At 39.0% G+C, this 17,823-nt stretch overlaps 1 protein-coding gene across 1 annotated transcript in view; it reads left to right on the top strand.

Moving 5' to 3' along the window:
- NOX4 (NADPH oxidase 4) overlaps positions 1-17,823 on the top strand; it is a 111,868-nt gene that overhangs the window by 41,011 nt on the left and 53,034 nt on the right. Inside the window, exon 12 of the mRNA XM_005485778.4 lies at positions 1,509-1,569. Coding sequence (XP_005485835.1) covers positions 1,509-1,569 — 61 coding nt within the window. The remainder of the gene's footprint in view (positions 1-1,508; positions 1,570-17,823) is intronic.

Genomic DNA, 17,823 nt, shown 5'->3' with positions numbered 1-17,823 from the left:
GATATTTTTGTTGAAAGATGCTGCAATGAGACATAGCAAACATTGGCCTCATTGTGTGTTTGTCTGCATCCCTCCCTTGATGCTGTTTTTCTTTGGAGACTAACACTTGCTAAAATAATTGGGACTCTGGGTTTCTGTACCTCATTTTTGTAGGAAAACTTAGAATATAATAAGGAGTTACATAAAAGTGTATCTAGTAATCAGTCATTGTAAAAGGAGTGCTCTTCCCCCTCAGGAAAACAGAGTGATGAGCTGAGACTTTGTATTCCCTATTTAGTTTTTCCAAGATGTAGATAATACTAACCTTTTGCCTGTGTCTGCTGCTAAATACAGAGCTGACAGGAACTGATTCTCAGCTCTGGGGTCAGTGGCTTCACAGTACACAGAAAATATTATCTTGGGAGCACTGATGGCAAAGGTCCAGAACAGAGCCAGGAAATATCTTCATAAGCATGGTGCATGAGTATTTGGTGTATGGATTCTCGTCCTGCCCCTTCTTATTTATAATATGGATGGATGTGTTCTTTGCATTTAAGCCCTTCCCTCAAAACTGCTGTTTGTCTTTAGTAGTAGAAAAAAAAAAAAAAGGGACAGAACATCATCTGTTGGGTATTGGTTTCATGATAGAGCTTGGATTGATCATTAACAGGTTCTAAGAAAGTCATCAAAACTCAGGAATAATATCTCTTATCAAAAAGAAACCAATGGTGTTGGTTTATAGAAGGAAAGTGATGTTTTCTTGATGTTGCTTTTCCTGTTTATGTGTACATCATTTGAATTACCTGCAAAAGCTGTCCAAACAGTGCATTTGAAATGTCCCTCTAGCAAGGAATGAAAGTTGGGGGGGGTGGTCCTTAGCCCTTGGCTGGAGGTTTTTAAATAACATGGTGTAGATAAGATTTTAAGTGATAACATTCCTGTGTTGATAGTCACAATCAATAGCCTTGAAGTGGGGGCACATGTGTGGAGTGAGAGAATGGTGGCTGCAATGTGATTTTTATGATGTGCTATGGAATCTGGTGCTTTTCCTTTGCAAACCGAAAGGTCTTGTGAATTGCTTACAGTTTCCATTTAGAGGAAAGCATCAGTTGTATGAGAATTGTCAGCTTGAAGACATTCAAGAATCAAAAGTCTCTTAAATGCCTTAAGAATGATGGGGCAGTTCCTAATCTAGAATGGTGTGTCAATAGTAGAGGAATACTTCCATTCTATTGTTGGTATCCTTGCTGAGTACTGCTTAGTGAAGTGTCTGTTCGAAATCACATCAGCAAGCAAGTATCCAGACTCCTCCAGACCAGAAGAAAGGGTTAAGTCTGAAGGGATACTCGGCGTTCTTGGCTTCCCTAGCTGTGTTGATAATAGACTTGCTTCTTTAAGGGTACAGCTGCTGGTGTGGCTGTTTAGGAACAACCTATTAACACCAGGTTCTGTCTTAACAACTGTACTTTGAATGCTTTTTTTTTTTTCTGTTTCTCAGAAGTGGTGCTTAATATATTTAATATTTTTAGTGCCCTACAGATACCAAAGCAACGTTTGGGGTCCACCTAAAAGTAGTAGGAGACTGGACAGGTATGTAGAAAACCAATTCCTTTTCAGAGACAAATGCCTTTACTTTAACTATTCTCCCTTTCTGGCTTCTGCACAATTGTTCCTTGACTGTGGTGCATTCTCACCAGAGATTGTTCACACTTGTTTTCCCAAAGTTGTTTTTATTGCATTCTTGATGCAATCCCTGCTTTATTCAGATGTACTATTTCTTCAAGTAACATGTTTTTTCCACTACTAACTGATCTTCTGATTGCACTGTAATAATTTTCAGCATTTTCCTCCATTTCTGCCTCTTTCTCTTGTTTTTGGGTAGCTTGCTACCCCTGTGCAGTGCACTGCCTCTGTACATAGTAGTGCCTGCAGAAATGCTGAAATGTGCAACTCCCAGATAAGCGGATTTTGGTTCCAGCAGTTTGGATGGCAGCCAGGTTAATTAACGCCTGTGGTACACTGAGATTACAGGTTTGCTTTCATGTTCTTCCATGCTCTTCCTTTGCTCTTTGAATGTCCTCCAGACCAGGGGTGTAAGCCAGGATTCCCTGCAGAGGAGTAGGGCAATTTGGTGCTCTCTGTGACAGTTGTATACTCTAGTGATAGTTGTCCTTATTCCATAGTGTCTGACTTTGTTCTTGCTCAGCATAGCATTTCCTTGTAAGGAAGACAGATACACTGCAGGGTCTGGTTCATTTCTTATGAAGAAATGTTCTCCATGTTAATTTGTATCAGCTTGTGTGTTTGTGGAATTGAGTCAAATGAGCTTGTCACCCTAAAAGGGATTAGACCAATACAGAGATAATAAGTCTGTGCATAGTTGTTTATCTTTCTAGTCTGGCTACATACTTGCCACTGCAAGACTCCAATAGGCAAAGGCTGGGAGGGCAATGCCATATGCACGTGTTCCATAGTCCCCCTGATTTTCTCTCCTTGCTTGAAATGTTGGCCAGATAGGGGCACATTAGCCTCTGGTCTGCCTCAGAATGATGGCTCTTTTGTTGGTAAGTATCATTCTTACATGGGAGGTGACAGTAGGCTATTTGGGAAAGTGGGATGGAGAAGTACTAGCTAAATGATTTTTCCAAAAGAAGTGACATCTTTACAGTTTTCTGATTACCTCTGTGGTGTAAATTGCTCTCTTTAGGCATTTATGTATCATTCTCCCAAGCCAGCATCTATAGTCTCCACTGAAAGGAGGATCTGTCTAGGTAGGGCTGTGTGATATTCAGAAACTGTCACATTACAGAGACCATTTCTTGTAGCAGTTTTGCTAAACAGAGATATCTCTCCCAGTGTCAGATGTGCTGTCAAGAAGCAGACAGTTTACCCAGCCCTTGGTGCTGCATCAGTACCATGGAGCCCTGTTCTCACTCATTCCCTTAAGCCCTGTGACAATTAATAGTCTCTAATCTGCTGAATGTTTGAGGAAGGATTATATTTGCCACGTTCCTTATTATCTTTCTTAAGCATGCTCTAAAGGCTGCTTCTGCAGACAGGATATTAGACTGGAGGAGTTTTTATGAGACATACTGTCATTTGAGCTCTTTTCATGACCTATTCTCTCAGACTTTATCCTATTTATTAAAATTCTCTTTTGTATCACCATCTCCCATTCCTGACAGTTTATACCTGACACCAAAGAGACTTGACAATTTATTTCAGAGAACTCAATTACAAGCCTAAATTAAAAGAATGCAAGAGAGGTGCAGATATGCCATGAAATGCAGAGAAGAACTGATTAGTTGAGGTATTTCTCCTCTGGATAACTTCAGCTTCTCTAGCTGCCTGCACCTGGGAGATGTGGTGAAGGAACATTTCCTGCCACTAGCTCTAAGGACAGGAGAGGGAGTACAGAATGCTGGCAAACCAATTCTGCAAGTTGTTTCGGGTCAAGTCTCTTAACAATGTCCCTGACTGATACCTTGAAAATGTAATAGAATACTTTGTGCTGTAGGTTGGGAAGGCAACTCAATGTCAAGAGAAAAGGGGCAATAGTATTTTCAACTCCGAATGAGAAGTTGCTCTTGATAGGAAGTAATTTATTGCCCATATCCCAGTGTGTATATTTTATATTTCAAATAAAATAAGCTGAAAGAAGCAGCTTTAGGAAAAGCCAGTCATTCCAGAAACAATGCTTTGCATAAGAGCCAATACTTAGTAGATTTTCAGGCAGTACTGTATTTGCTTTTTCAAACCAATTATTTAGATAATGGAAAGTGTAGGACAGAAAAAGTAGGTAAGAGAGGAAAAAGCTACAAAACCAGTAGCTCTGAGACCTCTGCAAACCAACTGCTAATCTAGACCCCCTGTTTCATGCTCCATTCAAACAAAGTGGTGCTGTCTGAGCTTAGAACAGATGAGAATCTGCCCCCCTCAGAGGCTGATTTGGATAAAACCATAAATTTCCTTTCCATTATATAAGCACCCATATCCTTTTCCAGTACAAATCTGAGATCTATTTCTCACCCATGTTGTGGTGGTATTAATAACTGTATAGCGCTTAACTTTCATATTCATCACAGAAAACAGACACACAATCACTGGTATTGCTGTAATGTGCCCTCAGATGCCTTTGGAGCACATATTTTCACCTGAAATTATTCCCCTAGCTCCCTTTGTAGACCTCTGACCTGTTTATATGTCTAGTTTATGATAAGACAAGCCAGGCTCCAAGCATGCCTTTTTCTCTTCTTTCATTGTGAAGAGTATGTCTGTATATCATATATCTACATCTATCTCGCTGCCTCAGAAGTAGGTAGTTTAGTTCATTGGCATTTAGTTCATTGGTTGTGATTTTTCCCATGTAAACATTTCTAATTTGATTTTTCATTCCATATTTTGCCATGGCTATTGTGAACAGGGGAACAGCTATCATAAACCTTCCTAAAAATGGGTTTATGATTATGCAATTGCTGTTCTTGTGCTGACTTGTGAGCTGCTTAAGTCACCACCTGATGTATTAACAGAACATTCCGTGGAACACGGCTTAGTTGGACAGTCAGAACTTGGCTGCCCAAGTTAGGATGTGTTTACAGTGGCTTATCTGTGGTGATTGCACACATGCAGGTTGGTTTAGCCTTGTGGTGCAGAGCTGAATCAGCCTGTATTCCTCTGTGGCTTCCTCAAGCTGAGCTGGTTGGGTGTTTATACCCTGCAGTAACGTTGAGGGTCCTGCAGTGTCTCATGCATGGGTCAGAGCTGTGAGATGCATGGATGAGCTAAAAACTTGATCTTGTTACTGGCTATCCCCTCTAAATACCCATTTTGTTCTGCTTCTTTTGGTACCTGTGACCATCTATTTTTCCTTTAGCTTTGAAGTAATTGTTGGCTTCGTATTTACAACACAATTTTTTTCTTGTCCCACTTACTGTTTAGTTTGTCCTCAGCATTGTCATCTATCAGCCTTATGTCTCTTCTGTCCTTGCTGCTGCCTCAAGTACTACTGCTTGTTTAGTTTTAAAGTTGACATTTCATCTGGCACCTCTGGAGGGAAAAAGAGAGGCCATGGGCCATGCCTCGCATCCAACAACTTGACAGCAGTGGAAAAAGACATGGCAGTGTATCAAGACAATGTGTCTCATTCACTAGACAAACTTGAGGGTGTGAGACAGAAAGTGATATTGATGATGCAGGAATAACAGGCTTCAGAAGCCATGCAGCATGTTTTTGTAGAAAACAAATACACAGCACTCAGAGGTGTTGAGGTGAGCTGCATGCCTTAAGGCAGTGAAATATTGCTGTTATGTTGCAGTGTGTTGCTGGAACAAATTGATGTGGCACCATATTTAGGGCACTGATGCTATTCTGTGCTCCACAGTAATTTGTATAATTTTTACCTAGTAGTGACACCATCCTGCTGTGCAGTTGTGTATGTTCCTGGAGACATTTTCAAGGCTTGTTCTGAGCACTGTGATATTTATTGTGGGTATGCCATAAGAGCACTTGAGTACCACCGGTTGAATCTGAGAGTTCTGTCCCATAGACATGTTGTGGCACCAGGAGGTGGTGATGTGTACAGGAGCTGTCCAGGTAGAGCCAGAGCAGACAGATTATGGAGTACTGATGTGCTTCACCCTAATAAACTCCAGATCTCGTCTGAAAATATTTAACTTTGCTTCATTTTTTTTGTTACAGATGAGGTTATGCCTGGTAACTGGCTCATTCAGGTACAGGTGACCTTATTTTACAGGGGACATGGCATAATGGGAATTTTTGTCACATATTGTCACAGTCCTTTTTCTGGAAGGTCCAGCTTTGAAGCAGGAATTTTAATGAAGGAAGAACAAACCAACCATTTTCAGTTGAAAACAACAATTTTTCAGAGCATGGCAAATGTATGAAAGCATCTTGTTTAATTCCCTGTGAATTAAAAAAAGAATCTTGTTTAATTCCCTATGGAGTAAGACCTGAGACAGCAAACAGTACACACCCCAAATTACTTGTTTTTAAGCAGAAAAACAAACAAAAAAGTAGGGCAGTTCTTTGGGATTTTGGAGCCTGATTAAGGTTTTTTCTCACATTGACCAGAAGAAGAAAATGACACACCTTTTAAGTGCCTCTGAAGAAGAAATGATCTGAACATTCTGGGCTGGGACAGTTTGTCAGGAGTATCTGCATGACCATGTTAGGCTCTTGCAGCTCCTGATTTATGGGATGTCTGAAGCATCCCAAGGCTATGCATTCCTGTGCTTACCTGGAACATCTCATCAAATGTAGGATCTAGCAAAGAGGCAATATTTTAGGTTCAGTAACCCTGAGAACAGTTTGAGATGTATAGAAGCAATGGCTCACTCAGTCAGCATCTCCTGTATTGTTAGTGGACCTTGATTCTGACTGAACTCATGTGTGGAACAGAAGATGACCAGAAGGAATAATCAGACTATAAAGTCTGTCCACAGGAAATGACAAGGTTGTCCCAGGTTCACTGTAACTGCTACTGAGTTTCTTTAAAAATATCTACTCACTGGGGATGAACATTTGGTCAACTCTTTTGCTATTACCTCAAGCTCTGTTTGATTTGGGCCTTTTCCACTCCATAGTAACATTTTTTTGTGTTTAGTTATTCCATCAGATTCCTGGCAGGGTGTAAAGGTGTTAATGACGTGGTGCTGTCAGCTGTTCCAGCAAAATCTGTGTGTGGTTTTGGAAGAACAGGACAGAGATGAGATAGGTGTTATTTTCCACTGATAGATTTTTATGACTAACAATTTTTGTATTGTCAGGGAATCTTACTTACACTTCTGAGGAGGATAGCAGAATTGAGTGATAAAAAGGTTTAATTGTGTTTCCTTGTAATATAATTTGACATTAGTAATAATATAATTCAGCTGCGTTATTGGGAAGTTAACATGCCTTAACAATATGATTAGCCGTAGTGTACTGTAAGGAATACTCATTTTATTGTTCATTGCCAATGATGTTCATAATTTATTTTATTTATTCCTTTAAAAAGCTCAATAAAAGGCAGGATTAAGAGACTGAAGAAAAAGGATAACAGATTTAGTTTACTGACTAAAAGGGGTTGAAAGCCCTTTTCCTCTGATTAAACAACTAATGCTGAAGGTGAACACATCTGAATTTTTGGCTGCAGACCTGGATTGTTTTACATTAGTTGAACTCCAGCTGACTTAGTACCAAAAACAGTGTAACTTGAGTCAAATCCAATTTGAACAGTTAATGAGTTTTTTGTCTAGAGGGGGAAAAAGATATTTGGGTGAGAAAGTTACATTGAAGGAAATTTTCTGCTACACAGATGTCCTTTCTTGGTGCATCTTGTTATTTGTAAACTTCCAACTTTTTGCATATCCCAGGCACTTTTTAATCATGTAATGATTATAGAAAATTACATGACTCAATGACGTAAATTTCTTTTTATCCTTGGTTACATTATGCACTGGATGTGTGGATGTAGGATTTCTTGTCATGCCTCAGACATTTTCAGCACTGTTAGGAGCTACAGGAGTGAAGCCTGTGGAGTACACTTGCATGTACCAGCTGATAGAATCAGAATGAATGTAGGGGAAAAAAAGCAAAAACTCTCTACTTTGAAAATGGAGTTATTCGAGTGAAAAGCTCTAGGACATGTATTTGAGTGGATTGCCAGGCATATTTCTGGTTTTGTAATCACTGTGTGCTGTGTTTGCCTACTTAAGGAGGCAAAGTTGCTGTTCTGGAGTTGCCTTTGTTTCACCATTTTTTTATTGACGTCTGCTTAGGGAAGACTCATTCTTATATAGTTTCTGTGCAGAGGTGCACAGCTGCTTCAAGCACTGAATATACAAAGTTTGGCTGGATTTTCAGTGTCCTTTGTGTGAGCATGGTTTCTAGAGAAATACAAGAGTTCACATCAAAATACCAGCTCTTCATGCATATCTGCACTTCCCTGGGGCAATAGATTCTCTTAGATGCCATCCAAATTCTGCTGAAAAACCCCTGCCAAATGTCTAGCTTTGTTCCCAGTTTATTGTTACTTCTCCCTTGGGGACAGAATCAAAAAATAGACACATCTAAGATTTGGAATTTTGAGTAACCACATTTTAACTAAAAATTGTTCGTTAAAATATCTTAAAAGTAGATTTGAAATGGTTCTTTTTGGGATCTTTTTCTAACAGATTGTAAAAATTGCCATAGTTAATGAGGGAAAATCTATTTCAGCTTTAGAACATTAAAAAAATGAAAAAACTTGTGTAGGAACTGTAGATATTTATAAATTTTATGGTCAGAAGGAACATTTATCTTTACATGCTCCCAGCTCCTCCATGATGCTTGATAGTTCCTCTGAATAATTTCTATACAGAAGTTATATTGCAACCTTGGAGTTGTAATATTCTGCAGAGTTTTCAGCTTCAACCTTTCATGGGCTCTTTTTGTACGCTTTGTGAAAATGAAGCTCAATTTTGTGATGATTACATAAGTTAGTAGGTTTTGTCCGAAATTTTCCATTTTTTCCTTTTCTCTTTTTGCTTTTTTCCTCATTCCAGAGCAAGAACCATTACTAGGAAATGTTTAGTTGTTGCCAGTTTGTGTGCAAATATGTACAGAAAATGAACATGGCACCTTTCAACCTTCTGTTTGGCTACCTGTTGTATTAAATCTGCGTTTTGAGACCTTGTATTTGTCTGGTTCTTTGCTTCCTGCACCCCCTCCACTTCTGGCATTCCCTCGAGATACAGAAGCGGGATTGCTTTTCAATGGCACTCTTGTTGGTTTGGGCTCCGGTGTGATTTAAAGTGTAGCTCTCTTTTGCATGAAGACCACCAGTAATGGTAGTAGTTGAGCTGTCACTGTATTGCACTTTATTCCTTGATCTGTTCTACCTGTCTGTTTATTCCTACTGGTGCTTGGATTGGAGGGGAGAGAGGGGCCATTGCTTGCTCAGAATTTGTTCTGTGTTCAGCACTTAATTCTGTGGGAGTTGATTAAGACTCCCACAACCTTGCAAATGTCATTGTGATCAAATAACATGGTCAAATGAGGTTTCCTATTTTCACAACAAACATTATATAACTGCTTCTTGGCATAATATTAGCTTTGAAGTTCTAGTTAGGATATCCCATCTCCTTGATCGCAGTATTTTTTCTTTAAGTATATTTACTCTACTTTTTGCCAGCTGCATGTCCTTACCCTGAGTTTCAGTCATCCTTGAAACAGCAGTTAGCTGTTCCAAAATGCCTTTCCATTCCAAAATGCATTAAAATCAATGTTGGTCTTGTATGTGGGAGGCAAATCCTACACCCCAAATTTTATCAATGGTTCCCTACAGTCCCTTGCAACTCAGCTTTTCATGTGCCACCCCATCCTGTTGCTCAATCCTGTCCTTTTGTATATGCATAATTTCTCAGATGCATCAAATACAAGCTGAAAAATTTGTGTTTCACCATAAGGAAATAGTTTGTGATCCAAGAATTTTTAAGGGCATCTTGAAACCACAGCTCTCATTTGTCTAGTCCTCCCCTGGAGAAGGATCCCTTTAAATCATAAATATTAATAATAAAAATCTGCCACCAACCACTTGTATCAAGTGCAAAAATAGGATTCAGGTGTATGTAGCCTCAAAAAAGTTAACTTTCTTAAAAGAAAGAAGTCAACCCAAACCTCAGAACTTGCACTGAAAGCATCATGTCATGAGAACTGGCCAGCAGCAAGTTTTCACAGCTTCTCCAAAGAGATATTTTGGTATGTGCTGTGAACACGAGAGCTTGGTTTAAAATATTTATGGCTACTCATTTTATATAAACCACACACAAAAATACATGCTAATTCCAGCTCTAAACTCAACTTTGAACCTCGTGCTCTTATGCCTCAAAGTTGAGTACTCCAGTGCAGAACACAGAGGTGGAGGCAAGTTCCTAGTGGGAATAGAGTCAGACTGCCAGTCCAGTCCATGTTTTAATATAAACGCATCCCTTTATGAGTGTCAGTCCACTAAATGATTTTTGTCATTAAAACCCACTTTTTTTTCTTTCATCAAGTCCTTAAATTGCAAAAGGCAGTGAGGCAGAAATGCTTTAAATATAATATACTATATAGTTTAAGATACGGCAAAGTAAATTAATTGCTAGTGCATCCCAGTTTTGAGGGGGACTTGAAATGGTGGCTGCTACATGCTGAATGTGGCATTTCTTTGAGACAAAGGACTCAATTATCTCAGTATTAACTAAGGTGCTGTGAGGAGAAACTGTAGGGGGGAATTTATAGCCTGGAAATCACTTTCCAAAATGCAAAGGAGATTGCATAGTGCTACAGGGAGTAGACTGTGCTGTGACCGCAATAAATAGCCCTTTGGCATGTAGTGCAGCAGCTGATGGGCAGGGTGCACTGTGTATTTTGTTTCACTGATATTATAACCCACATTTCTGCAGCTCTGGCATGTTCCTGTTCTTCCTCTTTCCCTTTCTTTAAAGCTTTTTTTCCTCAAAGTGGGGACAAAGTGTCAGAGCTTCTTTCGGGAAGGATACTGTGACTCTTACTAATATAGTTGGTAACATTTGTAGCAGATAAAACCAAAGTATGTTACAATGACATAATCTTTCATGAGAGGGAGGTATTCTAGGAAGGAGTAATATCTTTCATTAGATCAGCTGAAACAGCTGGAAAAAACCAGGTTGTCTTCCAGGTGTGCAGTGCCTTCAGCAGGTTTGACAAAGAACCAGGGAAGTCAAAGCGAAGAGAAGAAATTAACATTCCTGGCTACTTTTTAAATCAAGCTTTCCCTTCAGAAATGTGAACAATAAAATTGCTTAGTAAATGAATAAAATATAAAATGTAACACTTATTTTTTAAAATAAAAATAACTTTTTAATAGAAAAATACTAATTGATTTTAAAAGAATTCATATGGTCAAGAATACTGTCCGAAAGCCAAAAATATCCCTTGTAAATGCTCTCCCAACCTCTTCTTAGGATTTGTATGTCTCCAGCTTTCTTTATCTACTCTTGGCTGTGTTCCCAGCTTAGGGTATATTTGCTGTAACATGCCATGGTCTCACTCTGTCCTGTGGAGACACACACTCACATCTTGGCAGAGTGCAGTTTCTGGCAGGGAAACTGGGAAAAGAGATGGGCATGTGAGAAAACATAACTATGATTTGCCTGAAGTACTGCATTTGATTTATATATACGTGCCCACACATATCCCTAAACTTTCAGCATTTGGGTGTGGTTTTTAAATTTTAAATTTTTTTCTCTTATAATCTCGATATCCTTGATAAACCACAGTTTGATTGGAAATGTTTGACCATCTACAAAGAGTAAAATTTGGACAATGGTTTACATCACTATGTTCTTAGTAATTTGAAGGTAAATTCTTCTGTTCTGCATATAGAAGCTGATAATGAGTGGATGACTGCTTAGTATTGTAACTTACCTGGAATCAGAAATTTTTTAAGAAAAACTATTAATAAAACCTAAAACTCTGTAGGGAACACCATGATCATGAATAAGAGAGAATGCTTCTCTGCTGGGAAGAGAACCTGGAAAGTCAGTGGATCCAAATAAAAATATTAGTGGTTTTATATGTATTGGAGAAATAGGCACTCAGTGGAGATGACAACAAATTCTTTCAGTGTTGAAGGAGGATTTGGGGGAGAGGAGGAGTTTCAGAACTTATTCGATATTTTGGGTATTGCTCAAGTGTCTGCTGTGAGGATTTTACTGTACTGTCAGTGTTAACAAGTACACCTACAGCCTCCAAAAAGCCTCCTCATGTTATATGAAATTAAAATAAATCAGTGGGCAGTTTGTGCTCTTGACTGCAACAAGCAGCTTTAAGGACTATCTCCTGTCATAAATTTAACATATTGCCTTATTCATTAAACGCACTGTAAGTGCCATTTCCTCAAGGAAAATGCCACAGACACCCACACACATTTCAGAGTCAAAGCTGTGGTGCTTTGCTGTGCTTTACCAAGTGACTGGTGCTAGCCTGACAGCACAGGGCTTTCCCTCAAGGATTTCACTTACACTGTGTCAGCTGAGTGTCTCCTCAGCTTAGCTGTGACTGGTTTGAAAAAAGCAAAATATTTAATTAAAGACATTTTTATAATTTCTCTTATTTGATGTTTTCCTTTTTTAATGGGTTGAGGAGATTATGCTAATTGTGCCCTGTTATTAACAAGCATGGCAAATGAAACTTTCTCAGCGCAATTTCCAAAAAAAGGCAGTAATTCCTTAATCCAAAAATTTGTTAAGGAAGAGTATTTCTTTAGAAGTGTCCCATACTTCCCAGCACATATGCACCAGCATGTGCCATGTCTGCTTGAGGAGGATTTTATCATTTCTGTGCCGTTATGTATTGCTGAGTTTGTGATGGTGCATTGACGTGCTGTTATATGCCAGGTCGTGACTGGTAACTGATATCTAGTGATAGTTTATACTTACAGGAATTGGCAAAATCACTTTTTCAAATCAGGATGTGCCAAGTCATTTCCTTACAGTGATGTGATGAACTGTTTGATCCAAATCATGTTAAACCACTTGTTTAGTGGTTATTCTCTGTTCTAGGGAATAGTTATCAGTTTTAGTATTGCATTGTAAAATTTTTCAGCTTTACTCTCCTGTTCAAGGCTGGGTGTACTGTTTCTGTTAACTTGAGTAATAACAGACTTTCTGTCATGTAAAAACATTTCTATTTAATATTTCATTACATTCATAACATTATTAGTTGAAAGATGGAGGTGACAACCTCGTAGGAAATCCCACAACATATTTTAACAAAAGTCAACACAAGGGCTAATGCTAAGTGAATAAATACAGGTATGTGTAAGTAATTATGAATTAAGAATAAATGAAAATTACCCAGACTAGGTTATATGTAATAATTTATATTCCGGCGGTTGTCTGGCTTAAGTTCTCAAGAAACATTCAAGAAACATTTTCTGATACACTTGTGTGCATTACATTTTATCACCCATAAAAAAAAAAAAAAAAAAAAAAAAAAAGGAGATAAACAGTTTCTAATGGCTCATTTCATTTGTCAGTCATTCGAATGATTTCCTGCTAAGGTTTTGATATTGCCCTTTGAGAGATGTTATAAGAAATGGAGCCTCAGATGTGATTAGATCTTTGGAAAAAATGTACATTTTTTCCCAGTGGATCATCCCCAGCTGACTAGCAAAATTTATACAGGAAATAGAATCCAGCTGAGGTCTGCTCACGTTATCCTATGTAATGCTTCGGTGTAGCTGGTGCTTTCAGGGAAGAAGTTGTGTGTGTTCTCTGAAAGAGACAGGCAGCTGACAACACAGGGGAAATGATTTTTAGATATCGATGGAGTCCCTTAGCACCCTGTTTTTGCTTTTGTTTCTTACTTGCAGCCCCACTGTTATTTCTAGCTGTTGAGTTCAGCGAAGTGTTTGGCTGGACAGGCATTTCCCACCCGGGGTGCCTGTCAGCACTGCTCACTCCCAGTGCTGTATCCAGCACAGTGCAGCTTCCCCTCTGGGAACAACTTAGCACCTTCCATGCAGCTATTCACACAGCCTGGCTGTGAGCAAGGCCAAGTTAGGCCTGATGATCCCTCTAAGGTCAGCTAAGCCTCAGTGATTAGCAGCATCACAGGGCTCAAGGCTGCTCTTGGAGGGATGAGGGTTGGGCCATCTCTACTTCATATTCCAAGGCGGTGAGTGAGGGTGAATTAGCAAGGAAACTCCCATTCTCTTTCACAAACTCCTTTTTTCTTTGGCATTCTCATTCTCCTCCCATCCCTGCCCAGGTAAGAGAAGGCAGTATTTAACCTACCCAGCCTGTCTGAAGCTTATTGCAGGGCAGTGTCTTGCCCCTCATGTCTATCAGCTGTGCAGGCAGTTGGCTCCTAACCGGCTGTGGCCCTCTTGTCAAACTAACATGGGTTTGCAGTTCTGTCCAAAGGTGGCAACGAATGGGAACAGCACAAAATATTGCTATTTATATTTTTTTCACAAGCAGACCTCCTGATTATGTCCTAGAGTCATGGAATGGTTTGGGCTGGAAGGGACCTTAAAGATCATCCAGTTCCAGCCTTGGAGATGCATAAAACCCAACTGAACATGGCTATGAGCATGTTCTTTCTAACCATGCTTAGAGCAGGATTAGATTATCTCCTGAGATTTCTTCTGCCCTCAACAATTCTGTGGTCCTCTACAGTTATTACATAGTAATTTATTTTTATATTTGAGAGTAATGATGAAGTTATGTCTGTGTAAGTCAGAGGGTTAAATGATTCCATGCTTAAGTTTAAATTGTCACCAAATACGAATAGGCAAAAGCCCAAGAATGTGTTCACAGTGACTGGTAGTGGTTTTGTTATGGTACAAAATTTCAGTCTTGGATAGAAATTAATTCCATTATTTTTTGACTGCCATATTAATCTGTCTATTGAAAAGTTCTTGTCGCTTGTTCAAATGTGTAAAATATATGACACTTGCAAACGTATTTTTAGACCTGGCTAAAAATACCAGTGGATGTATGCATGTGGGTATGTGCTGGTGTTTATTATATTTGGTGACAAGCTAATACACAAGGCTGGCAATGATGAGACCATGGCAGCCCAAGAATAACACTTTGGAGTCACAATAACTATTTCCATGAAGACATCAGCTTAGTGCTCAGCAGCAATAAAGAGAAAAATTATTAGGAGCCGAGTAGAGAATAAAGCCAAGGAGATGACTGTGCAGCTGGTGGGTGTTTCTGTGTTGCTACCAGGACTTCATTCCTGTGTGCAGATCTGGTCTTCATCACTCATACATGACACTGGCCAGGGCTCAGGAAGGAATGGCAAAGATGATCAAAAGCGTGGAGAGGCTTCCAAACGTGGGATAACTGACTATGCAGGGACTCTTTAGCCTGAAAAAGATCTAATTCAGGTGAATATAGCCATAGTCTGCAAAATCATGCATAATGCTGAAAGAGTGGGTGGGTGGAGCCTCACTGTTCACAGTTTCTGCCAGTATCAGAGTTTTTGGCCATCATATACAGTCAGTAAGATTTCAGAGCAAACTTAAGGTGATGAATCTTCATGTAATAGGTGAGAAACACATGGAACTCCGTGTCAAAGAGTGTGGAATGGATTAGGTTTACATGGGGACTGGGCAGGTACATTAAAAAGGAATCTAAGAATTTCTTATTAGACAAACCACGTTAGACTCAGGAGACTCACTGGCATAGAAAAGCTCAAAAGCAGAGGGGTCTTACCCTGTTATCATTCTTCCATAGATGTGTCCACAAATGAATCCAGATATTAGAGTAGGGGGGCCTTGGTGTGAATCAGTACAGCCTGATTAATTGCACCTTTGCTCAGCCTTTTAGAGGCAAACCCTTTGTAGATGTGCAGAGCTGGATCATATTGCAATAATTGCACATCTGGATAGTAGCTCCATTCAGTGTTAAAAAGTTCCATGTAGCTTTTGGAAGGTTTGGCTTTCTCCAGTTTCTGTATCAGGTTACAAGTTACAAAGAGAGAACCAGTTAAATCCTCCTGCTTTGCCTAGTTTGAGTGTATTTTTTTCCTTTTTCTATGAAATAAGGACTTTCTATAACAAGTGTCACTACATTATCTTAAAGCCCAAAAGGCTGTAGTGGTGCCTAATCATTTCTTCTGGCTTGTTGTGAAAGAGGAAACTACAGCACTAGTGAAGGAAATAGTAGTTGATCCTCCCTACATTTGCTCATGGGGAATTCAAAAAGCAAAGTATAGCCCTTCATGGCTACAGGCAGCAACTGTAGAATGCAGTGCTATAAAAAAAAATCTGCATAAATAAGTTTTCCTTCAGAGCATATATTTATAAAGTATTTTTTAAAGTAGAGGTTCTGTGTTGTTTAGAAACTGTGTTTTACTGTGGTACTTTGTAAGAGCTGAGCTGTGGAATGAGCTTTACTGTCATGACAGAAATAGTCTTCAAATATAGTAAGTATCTATCTCTAAGGCAAAAATTCTTCCTTGACTAAAGTTCCTTGATTATTTTGAACTCCAGCAGTCAGCTAATTACCAGCTCCACTAGGGAATTGCTGTGTAACCTTTAGAAGGATTTCTAACTCAGAAGGATTTTCTAACTTAGTAGTGAGCATCAAGACTGCTTGACTTTGGTCTTCTCTTCTCTTCTCTTCTCTTCTCTTCTCTTCTCTTCTCTTCTCTTCTCTTCTCTTCTCTTCTCTTCTCTTCTCTTCTCTTCTCTTCTCTTCTCTTCTCTTCTCTTCTCTTCTCTTCTCTTCTCTTCTCTTCTCTTCTCTTCTCTTCTCTTCTCTTCTCTTCTCTTCTCTTCTCTTCTCTTCTCTTCCCTGGCTGTCTGGGAAACCCAGGTCTGGCAGTGTAGCTAGCAGGCAGTCTAAGTCACTCAGTGATGTCTTGTCAGGTCAGTCATACAAAATGCAGCCTAAACACATCTCTCCTCCCTGTTTTGAAACAAAACAAGGGATGCTTTTTCCTTCGCATCATTCATCTTCTTACCTTTTAAGGTTCCTGGGACAAGAACTGCCTTTTTCTCTTTTTCTTCATTGGCTGATACATGGCCATATATACCTAAATTATGCAAGATGTGTGATTATAGTGTAAATGAGGGAGATCTAGTTAGAAATAAATCCATCCAAGCTAATTTTGACGTAGCAGTTGTGACAAATTAAAGGACACAAGAAAGCACCTAGAATTTCATCAGGAAAAGGATTTGCCAATTCTGAAATCAGGGAGGGAGAATGCTTTTGAACTGATAGGCACACAGCTAGAGAAAAGAGAAGGAGCTTTTTAGGGTGCAAAGGCGGGTTAGGAGACAAAGGAGGGCATACAGAGTCTTTCTTTAAAGAAAGGAGGACTATTCCACAGGTCCAGAATGACTGGGAGTTCACTGCAGATCTGTGTTATGATTAGTCAAATTCCTATTCCCCCTCCCCACTCTGCTTATAAACTAAAGTCCTGTAAAAGAAAATGTTGAAAGGAAGGATGATCATTTTATTCATCTACCTTAGAAAATTAAGAGTCCACTTGCCTTTCTGTAAAGGCTTCTCTATTTCTCTTAAATGAATATAAGGAGCAAAGGGTTTATATATAGTTTTCAACTTCTTGAGTTTTCACTAGTTTTCAGGGTTTTTCAGTAACTCTAAATAATGACACTAATTAGTCTTTCAGACAACTGATCAGGAGGGAAGGAAATGGTGATGAAAAATAGGAGAATTAAACACTGTGAGGCTTAATGGACTGAGAATCATGGAAGTTCAATCTGGTCAAAAAGCCTGTCTCTATCAGCAAAATATGTATGTTTCAGGAAAATTCTGAGGCTGATGATGTAATAATTTTGGAACCTTTTGGTCATCAGCATTAACTCATCATCTTTTTTTTCCACCCCTTTTAATCTGATGGAGGATATTTGTAGCACTGACTCTTCAAGAAGAGAGAAGTGATAACTCCTTAATTTAAGGAACTTTGGCCATTAATAAGCCACAGGTCAAACTGAAATATCAGACATTTCATTTTTATGCCATCTTGTTGCTCATCATTGTTTTATAGCCCTTAACTGGCAAAGACTTCTTCCTAATTGCCTTTTATTTTTACAAGGCACTGCAGAACTACTTATGACAGCTTTTCCAAATTTATGGAGCTTGAAAACAAGTCATATTAGTGGATTTCAAATCCTATTAAATTATCATCAGCAGTTTTAAGAAAGCTGACTTATTTTTAAATTTATTTTGTTTTAATTACTGCAAGTTGGTATTCATGACGTGGAAGGTGTAAAAGCCACTGTGAATTTTGCATAAAACTAGGTAGTTTTTTTAGTTTGAAATTGCAGGACTTACAAGTGTCCTTGTGGTGAAAGGTGGA

This window comes from Zonotrichia albicollis, chromosome 2 (genome assembly GCF_047830755.1).
Source record: "Zonotrichia albicollis isolate bZonAlb1 chromosome 2, bZonAlb1.hap1, whole genome shotgun sequence".
In the NCBI taxonomy this organism is placed as follows: domain Eukaryota; kingdom Metazoa; phylum Chordata; class Aves; order Passeriformes; family Passerellidae; genus Zonotrichia; species Zonotrichia albicollis.
This window is presented reverse-complemented; position numbering and strand designations above follow the sequence as displayed.